General features: G+C 42.5%; 1 protein-coding gene across 2 annotated transcripts in view; it reads left to right on the top strand.

Annotated features, from left to right (window-relative positions):
- Rbms3 (RNA binding motif single stranded interacting protein 3) overlaps positions 1-21,234 on the top strand; it is a 675,207-nt gene that overhangs the window by 609,418 nt on the left and 44,555 nt on the right. For both annotated transcript variants that reach the window (XM_038323829.1, XM_038323830.1), the window contains 2 exons: positions 11,635-11,745; positions 20,053-20,100. In XM_038323829.1, coding sequence (XP_038179757.1) covers positions 11,635-11,745; positions 20,053-20,100 — 159 coding nt within the window. The remainder of the gene's footprint in view (positions 1-11,634; positions 11,746-20,052; positions 20,101-21,234) is intronic.

The following is a 21,234-nucleotide window of genomic DNA, read 5'->3' as shown; positions in this document are numbered from 1 at the left end:
CCAGCTTGTTTCCAATGTCCCTGGCTTGTTCCATCTAAATAACCTTACAACTTATAGGAGAAGACACACATGGTGGTGGGTCTGACTTGGGACTTCAGAAATCAAGTGTAATATTAGCCAGTCAACAGTGAGGATAGAAGAAGATAGAAATGAACAGTCACCAATGATGTCTCTTCGGAAAGTAACTGTAGCTTCCTTGTTTATTTTATGTGATTGCATATCATTTAAAATAACTTCTTATATTTATGTGTGTGTGTGTGTGTGTGTGTGTGTGTGTGTGCGCACGCGCGCGCTCGCACAGGCCATGGCAAATATGTGGAAGACAGAGGACAATTTGTGGGAATCGGTTCTCTCCCTCTTTTCTTTACTATGTGGGTTCCAAAAATTAAACCCAGGTCATCCGTCTTGGTGACAAGCACCTTTCAGCCACAAAGCCTGCTCACCAGCCCTGTGTATGCATTATATTTTTGAAGCTTGTCCAGTTTGTCTCATTAAGGCCATGAAACTCTAAGTTGGCCCTGAGTTCTTTCAAAGTAAAACATTCCTGCATTCAATTAGTATTAGTAAATTAAATTAGATAATTAACTCTGGATCCTAAATAGATTAACCAAAATGTCTTGTAAGAAATTCCTAGGGCTCCACCTTGGCAAGCAGTTAGGCACAAAGACTGCACTTGAAGCAACCTCCTTAGAGCCTGAACATGCTTCTTCCTACGGAAGATTTAGTTTTGTCTGTCTCAGGAAAGCCAAGACAGCTTAGAAGGTAGATTAACTTTTGTAATAGTCAAAAGTCAAGCCATGATTTTCCCACAGAGCAATCCAAGTCAATTATCTAGCCATCTCGGAATCCTGCATTTCATAGGGTTAGACGACGTGGTGTGTGAATATTTTCTTATGGGAATAAAGAAATGATTGACAGATGTGTACTTATGCTAACTGAAGTGGTACCAAGCCAGCCAGATGTTTCCAGCTGAACCTAGCCCACAGATGCTATTACTTCATGATTCCTTAATCTGGGGATTACCTGGATCAGCCAAGTGGGCGAGATATCAGTGTCTTCAGTCAAACTGGCTCCTTGGGAAAGAGCTCTCCCAGAAAGGCTGGAAGTGGGGGGAATGGGGGAGGGGGAGGGGGAGGGGAGCTGGTGCTTGCTCTGGAAACCTTCTGAAGGAAGCTATCAGGGCTGTTTGTTTTTCTTGCCTTTGGATGTGGTCCTTGGTGAAGTCAAAAGAATGGAATGAGCGCGAACTGGACGCAGATGACAGTGAAGCTGTTGCCACAGCTGGCTGCTGAGTGGGCGGTCCTTGAAAGATGAGCCAGGGGCGGTTGGTGACATGAAACATCTGCCACAATGGGACTAGGCTGAAACAACTGGCTTTGAAGCTTGCCCTCGAGTGAGGAGGTGGGGCATTTGGCTTTTGGGATGCAATTGAAAGCTGTAGACGTTGGCAAGCAGGTGGCTTCAAGCTCGCTGCTTTGCTCCCTTTGTTGGAAGAAAGCAAACATATATGTTGATAAACCTCCGAAACCGGTCAAGCTCCTGATTCTGCTGGAAGTCGTCTGCTGCTTCCTTTCATGTCACAGGACAATCTGTGAGAAAATGGAGGGAATGCTTAGAGAAATGGGTGGGAGAAAAAAAAAACGGATGGGAATAAATCAATCTGATTATTCTTCTCATGTACTTTATTATATCAGTGTAATGTCGGCTCCTCCCTGAGAGGTCAGAAGTGCGTTTGCAGTCATTCTGATTAATATACTGGTAGCGTCATTTTCATGGAGTTTTAAAAGTCTTAAAATTTGATTTATTTGTATGTATTTATATCTCTGTATGTGTATGCATACTGCTGGAGGTCAGAAGTAGATGTCTGGTCCCCTGGAGCTGGAGTTACATGCAGTTGTAAACTGTCTGATGTGGGTGCCTGGGTCCCCTGCAGGAGCAGTAAATGCTCTTAATTATTGTGCCATCTCTCCAGCCCTGCTTTATACAATTTTGGTAAATTAATATAAAAACCGTCAATCACAGGCCACATGATGATAAACCCTCAAACTTGAGTTTGCATTAGTAGCATTTTCTTCGAGGCATTTTGGGAGTAATGCAATTAAGAAAGGAAGCTTTTTTTACCCAATGTTAATTTTCTACAGGAGAGAATTCTTTGCAGTGGGTTGATCTGGTAAGCAGTTAAGGCTGTAGATTCATGGCCCACACATTTCCAGATGGTCACGGGAGTATCCTGCCACCGCTGGCCACTATGTGGCTGAATAGCACTGGGCAACTTGGACATGGACACTGCATTCCCCATTCTGCTTTACTCTGAAGTGGCTTCTATGTGGAATTTCTTGAAGGTGCTTCTGAGGAGCATGCCTTATGGATATATATGTGCAATAATGAAATTGTTCGGGAAATGTAGAGGGGATGTGGTTTGGGTCTTTTGGGTCTGTTGGCTTGGGTTTTCTTTGGTTGGCTCTATTCTACATCTGGAAGACAGTCCTGACTCAGGGACATTAAAACAAAGAATACCAGTGGATACAGCCAGGAAGGCAGAGGTATATCACTGGAAATACCTGGACACGTTGATGGGAGACCTATGCCAACAAACAAACACAGCAGCAATAAAAAGTCACTCGTGGAAAAGGATAGGGTTTATTTTTTTTCTAACTGACCATGGTTATAAAAGGGAACATATTAATATCACTGAGATAACTCAAGCTACAAAGTGAAGAAAGAACGAACACGTTGGTTAGGAATCAGATGAAGAATCATTTCAGAAGAATTAATTCTGCATCTGAGGGAATGCCTCGTTTTAAGTTAAAGCTGTGCAAACATGAGGACATGAGTTCTAATCCCGGGACCTACATGGTGACTGGCACTTGTCATTCAAGTACCAAGGAGGTGGAGATGAGCAGATACCTGGGGCTCACTGTCCAGCCAGCCTTGCCTACTTGGAAGGCTGAAGCCAGTGAGAAACTCTGCCTCTGTAAACAGGTGGACAGTGTCAGAGGAACAATGCCAAAGTTTTCTCTAGACTGCACACGTGCTTCATACAAATGTACCGCAAACATGCACACATATGAACATACATGCATAAAAGGAAGCTCACTCTGAAGTGTGCTAGGAAGGAGACAACACTTGACAGACTTTCCTGAGGCCCAGACACTGGATCCTTCTGGAAGAACAGGTCAGCACCCCTGAATCTGGACTTGACCTGAGGAGATTCTGCACTGTTACGATCTGGTCCTGGATCACACTGTAAGGAAGAAGGACCTGGAGCTCTTGAGAACATTCTTTTAAATAAAGAAAAAGGTAAGGGCTGGTGAGGTGGGTCTGAGGTCCAGAGTTTTCTCGCTGGATCCCATGGAAAGGTGGCAGGAGAAAGCATAACAGCACTAAATTGTCCACTGGCCTCCACGTGAGCTCCGTGGCTCGTGTGTGCCCCACCCGCCGCAACATGCATGCACAAATTAATAATTACAAGTAAACAAAGCAGGGGTCTGGAGAAATGGCTTTGTGGTTTAAGAGCATTGGCTGCTCTCACAAAGGACCTGGGTTCAATTCTCAGAACCCACATGGTGGTTTACAATCCTCTGTAACCACCAGGAAACCCTGCCTTCTTTTGGTCTCTGTGGGCACTCCACACACTTGGTGCACAGACGTACATGTGGGTAAAACACACGTAGACATAAAATAAAAATTAACAGAAGTAATATTTTACTTACAAAAAGATTTCTGTACTGTTTAAGAGAATTAAATGGCAATAAAAGGAAAAAGAAACCACACAAACAAGTTCCTGCCACAGCTATAAGAAAGGAAAAACTGGAGAATGCCTCAGAAGCACGGCTTGCATCTCACCCACTGGCCACTGCTTACGGGAGCTGGGCTCCCGGGAGAATTTGATTGCATAGGATTTTACCTTATGATATGCCCCAGTCTGCTGTGGAGTTTTCTCTTTGAGTACAGGCTCCATCATCAACTTGGCAAACCCTGAGTTTGAGACAGGTAGGCCACATCCACGCTAATGCAAAGAATACTTTCACAAAAAGAAAATGAGTTGTTTAATCCGATTGCGTCTTTATACCCAAGTCCTTATGTCTAGTTGAACCTCTGCCATGAACCAGGCAGATTCTTAAAACTTTCTTAAAGGAGACTGGATACCACCCAGGAATGTCCTCTGAGGAACCACAAAATAAAGTACATTTTGTAGCAAATTACAAGCCAAGAAATGGCTACTTTCCTACTAATAGCCAGTATAGAGGTGCCCTGTGATATATTTAAGCTCCTTGCATCATAAACAACGGCTATCAGATGGTGGGGAGTTTTTCCCATTGATCACCCGTGTGAGTGGAGCAGGAAATTCCCAGGCTCATTCAGCAACTCCGTCCATCAGCATGCTGAAATTGCTATGGAGTCAGGACTGTTGGCCAATTTGTCAGCAAGGGAAGCTGCTAATGAGGGCGGTTATGAGACATCTCACAGTCTTGAGTGCTGGCTAACGTCAGCCAAACATTTAACTCAACCAAAAATGCAGTCCATAAATCTTCACATGTCCACTGGGAATCATTTTTGCTTCATCGTTTCTAAGAAGATAGGTCCAAAATATTGCATCTGATAAGCATTTGAAACCACCAGTATGTTGGAAATATGCACAGAGGTCTACAGAGTGATTGCTTGCTGGCAGAGAGAGCACGGAGCATTTCTTTTCTCATTGACAGCAAAGTTCAGCAAGCATTTCAGGCTGGTGTGTGATTATTAACCCTGTTCACAGCACCAAAAAGCCCAGATAAGCAAACAGAAGCTTGTGGGCTGGGGCATGGCTGTGACTGTAAAGGGCTCGCTGCCCTGCAAGCCTGAGCAGTTGAGTTTATTTAATCTCCAGAACCATTTAAGAAAGCAGGACATGGTGCTGGGAGGCAGAGATGGGGGACCCTTGGAGCCCTCCGGTGAGTCAGCCCGCCCTCCTCTGCAAGCTGCAAGCCAGAGAGAGACCTTGTCTCTAGGAACAACATGGGCAGCAGCTGAGGAATGAAATCCAAGGCTGTCCTCCCACTTCCACACTCATGTGCTCACAGGCATGTGCTCCTGCACACACGTGTGTTGACTGAGTTTTCTGTCCTGCCCAGTTCCTGCAGTCGTTAAGTCCCAAAGAAATCACAAGAGGTCTACATTAACTATAAACTGATTGTCCCATTAGCTCAGGCTTCTTATTAACTCTTATAACTGATATTAGCCCATTGTTCTTGTCTATGTTAGCCACGTGGCTTGGTACCTTTTTCAGTGAGGCATTTACATCTTGCTTCCTCTGTGGCTGGGTCAGGACTGCAGGCAGAGCTTTCCTCTTTCCAGAATTCTCTTGTTGTCATTCACCTACCTGCCTCTACTTTCTGTCTGGTTGTCCCACCTATACTACCTGCCTGGCTACTACCACTCAGTGTTTTATTAAAATAGAATTGACAGGCTATAAACCATTGTTCCACAGCACATATATACATGCATACACATACATGTACACATACTAAACAATGATACTGCATTTGTGGTGGTAACTTTTGGATATGGTAGATGGGGGCAGCCTACAAGTTGATTGATTCATTGATCACGACTTATGAAAGAAAAAGTTTATGGGCAGACAGTTCCAGGGGGCTAGGAGTCCCTAGGAGTGAGGACACATGGCAGTAAGTGGCAGGCATGGCAGCAGGAAATGAAGGTGAGAACTCAGATGCTCAGGCTCAAGCATGAACCAGAGAGAGCTGACTGCTAGTAGGCAAGGCTTTCATTCTCCAAGTCCACCTCCACTGGTGTACTTCCTCCAGCCATGCCTCACCGCCTACGCCCCTCCCCCAAACAGAACCTGGCTAAGGACTAAACATTCAAATATCTGTGACTGTGTGGGGTGGCGGTGGGGTGCATTCTTATCTAAACCACTACAAATCCCAGCCTCTGTTCTCCCCTGGCACCCTCCTCAAAAAATAAACCCAAACTAACATCAACAAATGAAAGATTAAACATCAGGATTTCCTGTCATTATTGATATTACTGATCAAAACCTTTGGATCGTCCCATCCCTCCATCCCCCTTCCCCCAGCCTGGGGCTAGATGAGATTCCGTCACACCCTTCTTGCTCACATTGCTCGTTCCCTATTGCTGCCTTTGACGTGAACTGTCTTAACTCTTGTGCTGCTCCTGCTCCCTGTGCTTCATTTTGAGTAGGCTGAAAATAGTTTGATACACACACACACACACACACACACACACACACACACACACACACATTCTATATATTTTCGAGGAGATATTTGTTCTAAAAATATTATAGAGACAGACAAAATCAGATGGAGGTCAGATGGAGGACAACATAAAAATTGACCTTTGACTATATTTTTAAATGTTATGTTAAATGGTTCCTATTTTAAAAAGCAGTTGAATAAATCACTCTATGAGACAGTGTAGTGTGAACCATGCCTGTCTGGACAGGAAACTCTTGGAGGAGGCAAGGCATGGAAGGGGCCATCATTCTCCTTCCTTGATTCCTTTAGCCGAGGAGTTAGTTTATGCTTTTCATCTTACCTTTGACGTTAGCATTCCGTGATTTCAAACAGGAGGCTTCCACAGAGGCCTTGCAGAAAGGACTCAAAAATGATGAGCTGGTCACGTGGACACTTTCAGGTCCAGCAAGGGCTTGAGTTCTTCTGGAAATTGCCCTACCTCACAATAAAGTGGGATGCTTCATAGTTGAAGGTCTGTGCCCTATAATAATGGCAAACATTATAAATGAAGGACACTGTCTATCTCCTGTCATCACTGGAGAGACGGCTCAAGAGCCCTTGCTGCTCTCCCAGAGGACCGGGTTTGGTTTCCAGCTAAACCCAAGTGTAGTATGCACTTTCAGTGGAAGAGGCTGCCCGTGTTTTGCTGGGTGTGAAAAATCCTATAATTTCATTGGGAAATGAATGAACTTTCAAAGATTTTGAATTTATTTCAGACCCTAGCAGAAGGTCAACAGCAGAGGTGACTTTTTGACTTCCACTTGCAGACATTAAAGCTCACCATAGTAGCAGCAAAGGAGACAGAGCCTAGCACAGCCACCTGCCCTCTGAGGACATGTCCCTGCCCCTTGGGGACATCCATTCAGATAAAGCAGGTCCTTGAATACACTGCAGAAAGAAATTCCTGGAGGAGCTGCTTATCACTAAGAGCTTTAAAGAGTAACCAGAAGCCAGGCAGTGGTGGTACACGCCTTTAATCCCAGCACTCCGGAGGCAGAGGCAGGTGGATCTCTGTGAGTTTGAGACCAGCCTGATCTACAAGAGCTAGTTCCAGGACAGGAGAAACCCTGTCTCGAAAAACCAAAAAAAAAAAAAAAAAGAGTAACCACAATATAAAAATTAAGTTTTAAAAACAAGCAAGAACATACAAGCCAATTACCTTAATTTTTTTCATCCTAAAAGAACTTCCCTTTAAAGTTGAAATTATAAGGTGGTTTTATAAAGTGTACTGTTTATATTCTGTGATTAGAGAGAAGTGCTGATGTGGATAAATTCAAGGCTCCGAGCATCTGTGCCCTAAGTAAGCACAGCCTGTGTTTAACATCCTTGCTTGGGATGTCCTTCAGAAACCAAGGGTTGTCTCTGCAGGCACCCTGTACCATTGTGTTGCCATTTCTGAGTGCCCACCAGGTTCCGGAGTGAGCCTCTTCCTTCCCCTGTCCTGATATTGCTCTCCCTCCTTCTATCCTACCTCACTCCAGATGACTTCTGCATACATTAGCTAAATGACTGCTGTCATTCCTACTCCAGGGCTGGGGTGACCATCTTCTCCCTCTGATGACAGGAAAAAGGGCTTCCTGTCATAGCAGCAGCGGCTCAGGTGGACCAGATGGCTCCTCAGTTGGGAGACCCCTGTGTGCTTTATTAGATGCATTAAGGCGTGCTAGCTACAGGATTTTTCTTTGCAGCTTAAACACCGAGCAAATCCAGACATCCAGAGAAGCTGAAATGTAAAGGATCTGTCTCCTCTTGTGCTGCCATTTGCCAACTGAGCACTTGTCAGCCAGCATAGTCTATATATTTCAAGGAGACAAAGTCACCCTTAATGTGTTGGCAAAGGCTGTCACAGAACACGCTGCCGTCCACAGCTTAAGGAACAGCGCACACTGAGGGTGTTGGTTTGCCTTAACAATTGCAAGATTTTTCTACTTCTGTTCTCTTTTACATTCCCCCTTTGTACTGCACAATGTGAAAGAGATCCTGTTGACACTGATAAGCAGCGTGGCTGACAAACACCATCCTTTGCTGTGATAACCAATATTTCGGTCTCTCTAAGGTATCTGTCCTTGACAAAGCACCATCAAAAATTCTTTTCTCCACGGGGCTTCTGTCAATCACTTCCAGTTAACTCAGTAATTGTGAGTGTCTTCCATTCCCTTGAGATTATACAAATTATGCTCTTGATAACTTGTGGGGAGTCTCTCTCCTTTGGACTATTTTTATTGACTATAAGAAAATACGTTCTTAGATATTTTCTCCGCAGAATCATCATCCATTTGTCTGTAATAACTCATCTGTTTGGGGGCTCTTTCCCTTATTTTTTATTCTGTGCTTGGTTTTCCTATTTACAATTTCAAATTATGACAAGTCCCTTCCCACCCTTCTGTGTGATTGTCAGATTTCTGGTTTATAGGCAGACACAGTATGCCGGCAGCTGCCATCAAATGACTCCCTCTACGCAGCTTTCTCTGAAGAAAGTCTCTGAGAGATCAGAAAATCTTCTCTAAATTAATTCCGAGTGCAGGCATGCTGTCCCTCTGTTCTTATCCTGTGAGAATTTTGATGGCTCTGTCACAGGCTTGCCTACCTCCTTCTTGGACTGCTTCCCAAACAAAACCTTAAGTATGCCTCTCATGTAGCACCCCCGGGAGAGAGCAGCCTCCTGGGCCTGGAGGAGGATGGATGCCCCCCCCCACACACACACACACTTTGGTTTAGATTTCTGTTGTATTTGTTGTTATACCTGTTCCTGTGTGTGACTAGGAAGTCTGATTAGGTTGAGAGTCTGGAATCACGGTAGGCCAGCCCTGGGCTGGAGGGCCTAGTGGCACATATGCTAAGGATGCCACCTGTGTTTTAAACTCAAGAAGAGAAGGAACTCCTGTGCCCATTTAGGGTTAAAATGCTGAGAAAGTGCCACGTTTTTGGTCAGAGTTAGAGAAATGCATCGGAACTTCTGTTTGATTTCTGAGAGTCTTCAGGACTTCATCCCGAAGGACTTAAAGGATTAGTTCTCAGAGCGTTCACAGTGAGGATCTTGTTGTTTCTTTAAGGGAAAACTAAGTTGCTCTCAGTAAGAAAACTCAAGGAGCAGGAAGGAAAAGTGGTGTCCTGAATTCTAATATGTACACCTGTGTATAATTATGAATTTGAGCTTATATTATCTTGTCATTTATATAAGAAGAATCTGGTGTCTAATAATAATGATGATGATAGAGGATTACTACTGAGGAAAGGCATTGAACGTTGAACTCTGGCCCCCACATATGCATGCACATGTATACACCCACACCAACAAGTCCATTCATAAATGCACATATAAACACTCGAGCACACACAACAGCACCTCACATACACAAAGCATACACACACAAACAAACTGTAAAATTTTTAGCTTAAAAAAAAGTTTAGGAACCAAGCGATAGTGGTGCATGACTTTAATTCCAGCACTCAGGAGGCAGAAGCAGAGGCAGGGGGATCTCTGTGTGAGTTGGAGGCCAACCTGGTCTACAAGAGCTAGTTCCAGGACAGGCTCCAAAGCGACAGAGAAACCCTGTCTCAACAAACAAAAAACAACCCTCCCCCAAAATGTTTAGTATACTTTATTGTGCCAAAAGGATAAATCAGAAGATCAACTAGTCAAAATAAATCAAAAAAAATTTTAAAAAGGTATAGAGCTGGTAACCATGGTTCTTGGGTAATTCATGTTAGGTTTTGATGCATCCTTATGCAGTCAAGAAGCCAATGTGGGTTGCATTCTTAGGATAAGCAAGGATTGCTTATATAAAGTACAAGTAATGGAGGAAGCCACCAGAGAAGATGGCTCGGCCAAAAGAAGTGGTTGCCAGCAAGCCTGACAACTGGACTTCATTCCCTGGGTCCTGTGTGGTAGAAGAGAGAACCAATTCATACATGTTGTCCCTTGACCTCTATACACAAGCTGCAGCATGCATATGTGTGTGTATGTGCACACAGATGCACAAATATACTACATAGCAAATAAAAATTTAACTGTTAAAAAATGAACTGAAAGTTTTCTTCAATATCAAGAAAAATTAGAGAATTTCTATTAATTGTAGTGTGAATTGATTGGGCTTAATAATAAAAACTCCCTAATAAAATTATTAGGGAGTGAAAGCTGAAAGATCAGAGAAGCAGAGCAGCCAGCCACTAGTTCTTACCTCTATGAAATTCTCAGAACCAAGGGGGCAAGATCCTATCTCTATGAATCCTCAGCCTGAATACCTTGAGCTCCTGTCTCCTCCCACTTTATAGTGTTCTCTCTGCCCAGCCATATCCCTTCCTGCCTCCACCTCCCTAGTGCTGGAATTAAAGACCTGTTACTCCCAAATACTGCGATTAAAGGTGTGAGCCATCACCACCTGGTTCTGTTTCTCTTTAAGACTGGATCAATCTAGTGTAGCCCAGAATGACCTTGAACGTACAGAGATTCCTCTGCCTCTGCCTTCCACGTGCTAGGATTAAAGGTGTGTGCTACCACTACCTGGCCTCTATGGCTAAATTGTGGCTCCCTCCACGCTCTGATCTCCAGGCAAGCTTTATTTGTTATAACACAAACAAAATATCACCACAATGAATGTTTTCAATTTTCAATCCAAGATATTTATCTGAACAGTGGGCAAAAGGGTGTATATGATGAGGACACCCTACACCAGATGTTGGAATGGTAAATGGAAGGTGTTTTAGATACACTACACATTGTAGTGAGGAGGCGAGCAGGCCTGCTTTTTGTCCTGCCCGGCTCCCGCATAGCTGGCTTAGCCCCGGAAATAACAACACACAAACTGTATTCATTTAAACACTGCCTGGCCCATTAGTTTCAGCCTCTTATTAGCTAATTCTCACATCTTGCTTTAACCCATATTTAGTAATGTGTGTAGCACCACAAAGTGGTGGCTTACTGGGAAAGATTCAGCATGTCTGACCTGGTGGCTGGCTTCATGGCGACTGTCTCAGAGAAGAAAGGCATGGCATCTGACTAACTTCCCTTCTTCCCAGCATTTTGTTCTGTCTACTCCTAAATAAATCCACCTATCTAAATCCTGACTTATCAAAAAGCCAAGGCAGTTTCTTTATTAACCAATGAGAGTCCTCCATCAACACATCAATCACATCATAGAAGAGGGCATTGCTGATGCCATGAGTTCCCATGTTGACACAGGTCATTACCAATGCTATGTATCTGCAGGTGAGCAGAACAGCACAGGTCGGCCTTAGATCGCCAAGTCTGAATTTATTCATTATTGTTCATGAAAAAAAAACTCACCAAAGGTTAGCATTGTGTTTGCTTTTGGAAAAGAAAATGTTTTCTTCCTTATGAAATGTGTTTTCAGATGAACATTGTATCTACTTCTAGGGTGCTGTGATCACACCCACCATGGACCACCCCATGTCAATGCAACCAACGAACATCGTGGGCCCCCTGACACAGCAGATGAACCATCTTTCGCTGGGGACAGCAGGAACGGTGAGTGGAAGAGTTTGCTTTTGTGTCCTGGGACTTGAGAAGTGCCACATGCTGTTTTCACTAGCATTTCTGACAAGCTGCTCATCTCGCACCCCTTGCGGGTTCCAGCACGAAGGAGCTCACATGCAAGTTCAATCTCAGGGAACATGCATTCACATGGGAAAAGATGAGGTTCTGTGCCATGGCCTTTAGACTTCAGGTCCCCCTCGTTATATGATACAAGGCAGCAAGCACGCCAAGTGCACGGTGTGCAACATAGCACTTTCTGGAAAGGGGCCCTTCTGCCTACCAGTGTCCATCTATACCTCATGACCATATGCATGGAGCTGCTTTTCTGTCCCCAGCAGCTTACCAGCCCAACCCACTGTCCTTCCCAGGTTCTTCACACCTAAGAGGCCAGTTCTAACTATGATCAGTATAGAAGACGTTTTAGTCCTGTTGATGTCTGGAGTATAGGAAGTCACTAAGAAGTTGGCCCATTTGAGCATTTTTTGTCTTTCCTGGGATGTGCTGGCATAGTTGCTACTGAAGAGAAGAAAGGGAATCTGTTTAATAGTTTCTTACGTTTATGATGTTTTTGATGTTTTTTATTCTCAAAAGCATATTGTTCTCGTTTGCTTCTGCATTTTTGTGGTAAAACCTGGACCAGAAGCAACACAGAGAAGACAGGGTTTATTTGATTTACAGGTTTAGAGTACACCATCAAGGGGAGCTAGGCCAGAAGCTAAGGCAGGAACCTGGAGGCAGGAATGGAAGCTGAGACCAACAACGGAAGAACAATGCTTACTGACTTGCTCAGCTCACTTTCTTAAATAGCCCAGGTCCCTGCACCTCGGGAATGGTTTAGCCCATAGTGGGGAAGAAATTATCCTGAAGACATGCTTACAGGCTAGTCTGATGGAGGTCATCTCTCAACTGGGTTTCCTCTTCCCACTTCTCCTTGGTGTCAGGTTGACAACCAAGATCAGGTATCACCTGAGCTGAAAAATGCCAATAGCACATTTGATCCTCATCAACGACATGCGTTTTGTAAGACAATTCCCTCTAATATTCACTTCTAACAAAACCTGGAACACTAATCCTATGTTCAATGCCATCAGAGAAAATGCAGGCATGATGAACCACCAGAGTAGTGTTTAGTGTACATATTAGTGCCGGTGATCTTGCCTTTTGTAAAGACATGGGAAAGAAAAGCATAAATCCTTGCTCAACAGTGTTGAGCTCAAATAGTAGAGGAAGGCCCACGACATAGAGTGAGGAAACCTTGATCTAAATCTGAATCGTACTATCGGGGACACAGTGTCTACGGACCTCAACCTCTGCTCTTCAGAGCAAGATCATTCAGCTGGACCCATGAGCACCTTAAGCAACTTGACTTTGTGGCCTTAAGCTTCTATGTCTCTTTGATGCCATCTCTGTGACTCTCACAGAGACACTGGCACTGTGTGTCTCTATGATATACTTTATGTCCCTTAGCTGTGGATGGAGGCCTTAGAACGATGATTCCCACCACTCAAGGGGAACAGAAGGAAAAAGTCGCAGCCTCACAGAGTGCTCACTGATCTCTAAATATGGAGAAAATCACAGGCTTCCAAGAAAGAACTTTAGTTTATCATGAGCTATTCACCTGTTCCCCTCTAAGTCACCACTGGTGATGACTTCTCTGCCCAAGAGCTGGAACTGGGCCAAGTAGATTGCATGAGTTTCGCAGGTAGACTTCAGGGGTCAGGTCTGAGATCACATGTAACTTTACCACCGTTCAGATCATTTTCATCAGGAGCCAAAGTTTCAGAACAATATTTCTTCTGTTTTCAGTCAGGACGATTTGTAGGCCCTTTGTAGATTTCTCCTTAAGCAGATTCCAAATGCAGAATTGGAAGGCCTGGTGCTTACAACATCGCCACTGTAGATTTCATGACCTATCAGGGATTTTTGACCGCCAATGATTGTCAACTGAGAAGGAACAAGAAAAAAAGACAGCTTTACTATGTTAAATGACAATGTATAGTGTGATTTTTATTTGTAAAAGAAAATGAGATACAAAAGAAAACAGGAAGAAACACTTTCTATATTTTACCTGTTTGAATAAAATCAAAACCAGCTTCATTGCTAACGTTTCAATTTGCCAACTAGTAAAGACACACTATGTGACTGGATCCTTTAAGAAATAGAAAAAAACTAAACTGAAAAGATACAGAATAGGCTTCAAATTGTTGTATTTACTACTTAAATAAGCAATATAAAATTGTATATCGAGACTGTTTAACAGGAACAGAATCAGACAGGACCACAACTTTTACTAGCTAGCAATGGTTAGAAATTATAATTCAATGATTATCATTTAATTTAATGATGTGGACCACTGTCTTAGTGAGTAAAGGATTTTAACACAGACAGCTTATTTTTAATGTCAAACCCCCTCTTGTTTTTTCTTCCTGCAACTGTGTACTTTCATTATTGCAAATAAATAGTGCTTAGATACAGTTTAAACCTAATATAACATTAATCACTGGCAATATAACATTACCGTTAAAAGCTGACCATTTGATAAGGTTTTTGAGAGGCAGAGAAAAGATATTGTATTTGGTTTATTCATTCAAAAATATAATCGAATCCATGTCACATCTCAAATATAGCCATTTCTTTTCTTAAATTGCCACCCTCATACTTTGGCATGCTGTCATGTATTTGCTCTTAAGTGACTTTTTTTAAATTGTCACTTGCTGTAGATTACCTAGTTGAGGTTGGTTTATTTAACTTTCTCCATCTACCTGGATCCATCTCCTATCTCTCTTACTGGCACTATGGACAGTCCAGTGGATCTAGGAATGACCTCAGACTCCACATTTGGCTTTGTGTTAGCTGTGCATGTGTAGACCAGGTTCCTTGACTTCTTAAAGGTTTTATTTCTTTTCTGATAAACTGGGAACAGTAGCAACATGCCTATCCTGGGGATGCTGTGAGGGTTAAGTGGCATGATACACAGCAGACATGATATGTGACCAGTGGGCTCCTACCAAGTAAGTCACCCCTAACCTCTGATGGGATTTACCTGGTGAGATTTAAGCTCACCAGAATAGATGTGCCACCTTATTAAATCCACAATCCAATCCCTTTGCTTACTCTATCTCAAGGGGTATACCTTAATTCTTTAACATGCCTGCAGTGGTAACTGCTAACATAATATTCCAGGGCTCCAAAACTAAGATCTTATTTATGTTTATTTATAAATAAACTTGCTGAGGTGCAAGCAAATACTTTGAATATGTGGAATCAAGTATTCTCTGCATTTCTGACATTATAAGCAAAGTCACATCATACAAATATACATGTAGATTATTGAAATTATTCTAATTTAGTGAGATTTCCACTTTAACATCCTACCTGAGGGTTGGACACCTAATGGACATAGATGTACTTTCAGGAATCAGGTATACGAGAATATTTTGTAGAGAGCAGGACCATGACCCGTGTGCACAAAAAGAGTAGGCCCATTGCCCTGTGTGCACAAAGACCCAGGGTGGTCTTGCTGTCCAATTCCTTTCCATATAAACTGACTGTATTTTATGTGAAACACTCATATATTTAGATATCTGGCCTTGTTTGTCTGGTGAACTCCCAGTCTGTACCTGGTTGTCTACAACTTCTCTCTGGCCATCCCTCCATCCTTCCTTATGCAAATTCAGATAGCACCTCCCTGCTCAATCTTTACATGCTTTCCTTCAATGTCTTATCCACCCTCATGGTCTCCAACCCCATTTCCCACAGTGAAGACTCTTAAATCTGAGTCCTCAATGCTAAAGTTAGAACATCAGTCTCATCCATCTGGTCTCCATGGAGATCCCACTTCAACATCGCAGTCATTACAACCCACACACATGTCATGAACTTCCTTAAGTGTCCTTCCAGCTACGCTCTTCTCCTCATCTGTGTTTCTGTCCTGTTTTATGTCATTACTACTATGATGATCCACCCAGTAGCCAGACCCTAGCGCTGGGACTCAATACGCACACCATCTTTCTTCCTCTTCTCCATTCTCAGATACTTTTGAAGTACCATGCATTACACATAGAAATTTATTGGATCCATCCTCTCTTCCCCATGTCTATCCTCCATCATTTATCAAATCCATCTTCTCTTCCCCGTGTCCATTCTCCATCCTTGGCTTCATCCAGATTATTATCACAGTCTTCTAACTGTACTTTCTGCTTTCAGCCTCATTGTTCAATGATCCATTCTCTGCCCTGTCATCTAAACCACATGTTAGTTGCTTTATGTTGGTGTGATAAGACCTCACAGTCAATAGCAACTTACAGAAGCAACAGTTTGTTGGGCTGAGAGCAAAGAGTGAGTCCATGACACCAAGGGAGGTCGAAAAGCAAGCTTCAGGAGCTGCAGTCTATTGAGAAGTCAAGAGAGAGAGAACAAGAAGGGTGTTGAGGCCACAAACACTCATGCCTGCGCCCGGTGAGGTGCTTCTTCCAGCAAGTGTCTGTATCTGAAAATCCCAAGACTTCCTCAGCCAGCATCACCAACTGGGAACCAAGTGTTCAAACACAGGAGTCTATGGGAGACATTTCTCTATTCCAGTATCTCCTCCCTACTTGGGAGTCTTCAGCGACTCTCAGAAATCTGAGCTCTTGGAGAATTCGCAAAACCAAGTGTGAACAGCAACCACAGCAGCAGCAACAAGCAAGAAGCTGAGGAGCAGATGGGCTTGGAACAGTGACATTTGTGGTGGAGTTCAGAGTACGGTAGTGGTCAGGCCTGAGAGCAGGGAGCTAGAGTAGGATTTTCCTTTTTTAGAACACGCTAAGGCCACTCAGTGCCCTGCTTTCCCTTTTAAGACTCTTGGCAAAAGGAATTACATTGAACCAAAGCATCCTTTTTCTCTTCAGAAAGGCAGGTATATTTCATCTCAAAGCACCTCGGATTTTGTAATAGGTATTATGTGGTTTAAAGAATTTCCATCTGGAGTTTTCCCTCTTCCAAGTGTGGTGGTGAATTCTCAAGCCATTGCTAAGCTAACTGAATGTATGGGCTTCAAGCTAAATGAGTTTGATGCAAACAAGGTACCTATGTTATTTCCTGGCTCTAACCTTGAAGGACTTTTCTGGCTTTCCCTGCATTTGTTTATTCTTCTCACGGAACTCCTCCGATAAAAGCAAAGCCCCATTATCCACGATTTCATATCAAGTTACCGGGAGCTTTAGCAGAAGCCACCTGGGCCTTGAGTGTGTCGTGAGACCCTCTACATTGCATGACAATCTTGTTTTACAACTTTCTTATCTGCTTTTCATTTGTTCAGCCGCTGGTCACCAGTGGCTTACAATGCCACCAGGCTCCATTGAAAGAAATAAAAAGATTCTGTTCTGCAGGCTCCTTATCTCCAGTTCAGTTTGCTTTTCCCAAGCCCCTGCAGAATTGTGACATCATGGCGTAATTATTGCCACTCACAAAAACAATCCTGGAATTGTAGTCCTGATTGGCCAGAGCTCACTGTCATCCTTCAGGCATGCCATTTCTCCACTGCTCTAAAAATCTGATGGAGATACCTATTATTTGCCTTTTTCCATCATTAGGTGTAAATATCAGTATTAAGATAGAGAATCATAAAATCAACCAGAAGAGCTTAAATGGAATCATGACTCAGTAGATAGTATCCTAAGCAATAAATGGCTTTATGAGTCCTAATGACTTCAGTTCCTTAAGTGAACTCTCAAGGGAAAAAAACAGCAGCTAATTGCAAACTAGCGCAAGACAGAAAGTGTAAATGCAAAGGTTATAGTTTTAAAAAGTTCTTTAATCTTACTGTAACATAATAGTTCCTTGCATGGAGAATGTTCCATGTAAATAATGAATGGAGAAGTAGGGGCAAGTCTGTTGGGGACAGGGTTACTTACAAATGTTAAAATCTTTATTTCTTACAATATGGATCTTGAGTTTGAAGTAAATTATTATCATTACAGAAAGGTCCTAATACAGGCAACACCAAGGAATATGAGTGAGTTGGGAATAAAACAGGGTAGAGAAAGTGGAATAATATAATTGAAAGCTGTCACTGCTGTAATTTAACAGTTATGCACACACACATACCGTAGCTAGAGAAGATAAACAACCCTCGCATTGTTTATGAAGGGGGAGGGAAATTAGCTTTGGGGGTGCCCTCACGTTGTACAACATCAGTAAGGAGAGCAAAGTGCCCAGTCCAAGCCCTTCAGAATGCTTCCGTTGTTTATATACTTACAATTTTGAGAAGCTGGTGTCTAGAAATAGTGTAAAATAACAGAAAAGCCGTGATGTTTTTGATACAGTATTCTAGACAGTATTTAGTAAAGGAGAATAATTAAATAGCAATTCATCCATAGGTACAAGTATAACACAGTGTGAAACCACTAGAGTACCACAGAAGTAGGGTAAGCCTTGTTGATGGTATTGAGTCAAAAGAGAAGGCTATGAACTTGCAATGTGGAATGCCATGTAACTGCGAGGGATTACTTTTAAAATAATTCTGTTGAGAAATACAAAGTTGCAGGGAGGGCTGGAGAGGCAGCCAGAAGGTTAAGAGTGCTTGCTGCTGCTATTCAGAGAACCTGAGTTCAGTTCCCAGAAGGCACATCAAGTGGTTCACAACTGCCTGTAACTGCAGCTAGCAGTGCCCTCTTCTGGCACACATAGGCACTGCACACACATGCACCTAGAATGAAAATAAATAAAATAGGATGAAAATAAAATCTATTTTAAAAGTAATATAAAACAAATATGTTTATTTTTGGGAATGAGAGTGAAATTATTTCTATTGAATCATTTTATTTCTTTTCATTCCCCAACTACTAAACAGTAGTCATAATTTGCTATATTAATATTTGTTTTTATTTATATCATAATTACAGATATGCATAGACTATCGCATGGCACAAATTATAGCTCATTTTCCTTAATTTTTGAATAGTAACTTGAAGTTTTATGTTTTATGAAAAAATAAGGAGGAATTGAGATCAGTATCACTAAAGCCTTTAGAATTGCTTTCAAATTGATCTCCTTCAGCTTGGGGCTGATAGTCAAGCCACTAGGTCGCTTCCCTATTCCAAAAGACCAGGCTGCTCATAACTATGGCTTGTTTGCAGTTGAGTTTTGAGCAGTGCTTGCTTGTTTATAGTGCCTAAGTGCTTTTCAAGGTTGACAGTCCTCTTCGCACACGCGATTTCCTCAAGACAACGACTGGCATCAAACTAGGAGGCAAGTTTGTGAATGGTCTCAGAAGCTATTGAGTGGAGAGACACAGAGGTATGGGCTAATAAAGCGCGGTGCAGGTCACATGAATGAAATGGGAGCTCGTTCAGGACCGGCTGTGCCTCAATCTTTCAGAGAGCTGGGAGCGGGATTATCATCTTCAGTTTTTACAAGTCTAGCTACAACCCCAGGCTATGTACCACTTTCTTTTTTAAGATCCCTGGCTATGAACTACTTAGGAATGGGAAGAGGGGTGGGAGGGCAGAAACAGGGAGCAAATAGAGGGTTAAAGGGTGGGGGGGTGAATGTGACAAAATTAATATGTGCATGTATGAAAATGTAATAAAGCCATTATTGTGTGTAATTACTATATCCTGATTAAAAAAAAATTGCAGGAAAGATTGTGAAGGAGTCGCATGGGTTAAAGCCTCTTTGTTGCTTTTAAAACAGCTGATATGTCGTCCCCACTCCCCCACATTTGCAGTGACTACTTGTTGGCTAACTATTTCCTAGATTTCGTTACCTCCAATGTTATGACACTTTTTAAAAAGCCATCCTTTCTCTGTTCTAAAAGATTTAGGCAAGATTCCTATGCCTGCGCAAAGTCTGCCCCTGGTCACAGTGATTGAAAAAATACTAATGTTAACTTGGGCTTTATAACACTCGGGCTATATAATCCATATAGTGTAAGAACATGCAGGTTTTTCATTAATCTCCTTCAAAAGTATTTCTTTTGTTCTCCATTCCTACCGCACACTGGGTACCCTCAAGATGGACTGTCTCATAAAACTCTTACATCTCAGAAGGGCAAGAACGCCCCACTTGATTCCCAAAGGTAGAGATCAAATAGACCAAGAGGATGGCGATGCTCTGAGAACTGGTCCTGGTCGCATGCATAGCCTGGTGATAGTGGAGACTGGCGTCCACTGTCCACTAGGGCCATGATGCCTTGAGGGTGCAGAAAGGGGGTGGGGCAGGCTGACTGTGGGCCCTTCCAACTTTTAATGCTAAGATTCTGTTTTTATTTTCCTTTGGACTTCATTGCATTCTTTCTCATGCTCTTTTCATTCCAAGATTCAATCCCAAGACAGAATTATGGTACTTCACCAGCTGTTGTGCCAGGTAGGAAAATTCTAATTCCTTTCAGACTTAATTGGAGGGAGGAGATGGATCTCACCTGGTTTTCTCCAAAACTCTTCAAAGCAGTGATTCTCAACAGGGGTGGGTTTAAGAAGTCTGCATTTCATTTTGCCAAGGGGAGGGACATTTAGCTCTGAGTCTGTTGACTAGGACAATCTGGCTCTATGTCTGGAAAATAGATATACTGTCTTTAAAACAAAAGGTAAGATCTCAAAGACACTTTGTCCCGAAAGATATGCAGAAGATTTCATTAATGTTCTGTGTATCTGTGGTTCTCACTGTTTGACAAAGTCGTCAGAATTTCTGAAGGGTGGAAGAAAGATTTTACTTTTTTCAAAAAAAAAAAAAAAAAAAAAAAAAAACCAGAGCACATATTTGTAAAAAGAGATTGAGAAGCGCTGCTTTCGAGAGCAGAATTCCTCAGAAATCAGAAAGTTACCCCCATGTGCTTGCTCGGCTCCCAGGACAGGGTCTGAGATGCATACTCAAATCATTTGTTGAATGAATCAAAACTTTCATTTTTCTAAGAGGTTATATTTGGGATATCAAAAGTGATGCTTCTGATATTCCATTTCACAGTAAGGTAACAGAGGTTAATTTGAGGCTACATGAGGGTCTTCAACAATCAATTAGCAATATTTAATTTGTTTTGAAAAGTTTAATGGTGCGATGTGGAGCTGAGTATATGTGTGTAAAGAAGGTGCCTTTAAAAAGAACTCTGAACTGCATGGATACTGTGCCTTCATCTTAACTTTCGCTTTTCGTTTGTTGCAAAGAGGAAAATGGACACAATTATTAATTTTTGTTAATTTATTTTAACTAACTGAAGAGTCACAGGAAGCACAAAGAGCTTGGAACTCTTTGGGCCTTTGGCATGTTAAGTGGTTAAAATTATTCAAAAGGGACTAAAAAGGTCATTGGAAAGAGTACATGAAGCATAATTCCGGAAATGCCCTAAAGAACGGGGAGGCAGTTGAGTCCGGCAGCCAGGAAGGGGCTTTCAACAGAAAGCATCCCACTCAAGGCCACTGGGCTTGCCTGATACAGGTTCTGAAGGAGAGCCCTTCCTCCCGTCCTGTGGCTTTCCTCAGTTATGCCTGTAGCTGTACTTTCATC

Source organism: Arvicola amphibius, chromosome 3, assembly GCF_903992535.2.
Source record: "Arvicola amphibius chromosome 3, mArvAmp1.2, whole genome shotgun sequence".
Lineage (NCBI taxonomy): Eukaryota > Metazoa > Chordata > Mammalia > Rodentia > Cricetidae > Arvicola > Arvicola amphibius.
The sequence above is the reverse complement of the archived record's forward strand: the minus strand, read 5'-3'. Positions and strand labels throughout refer to the sequence as shown.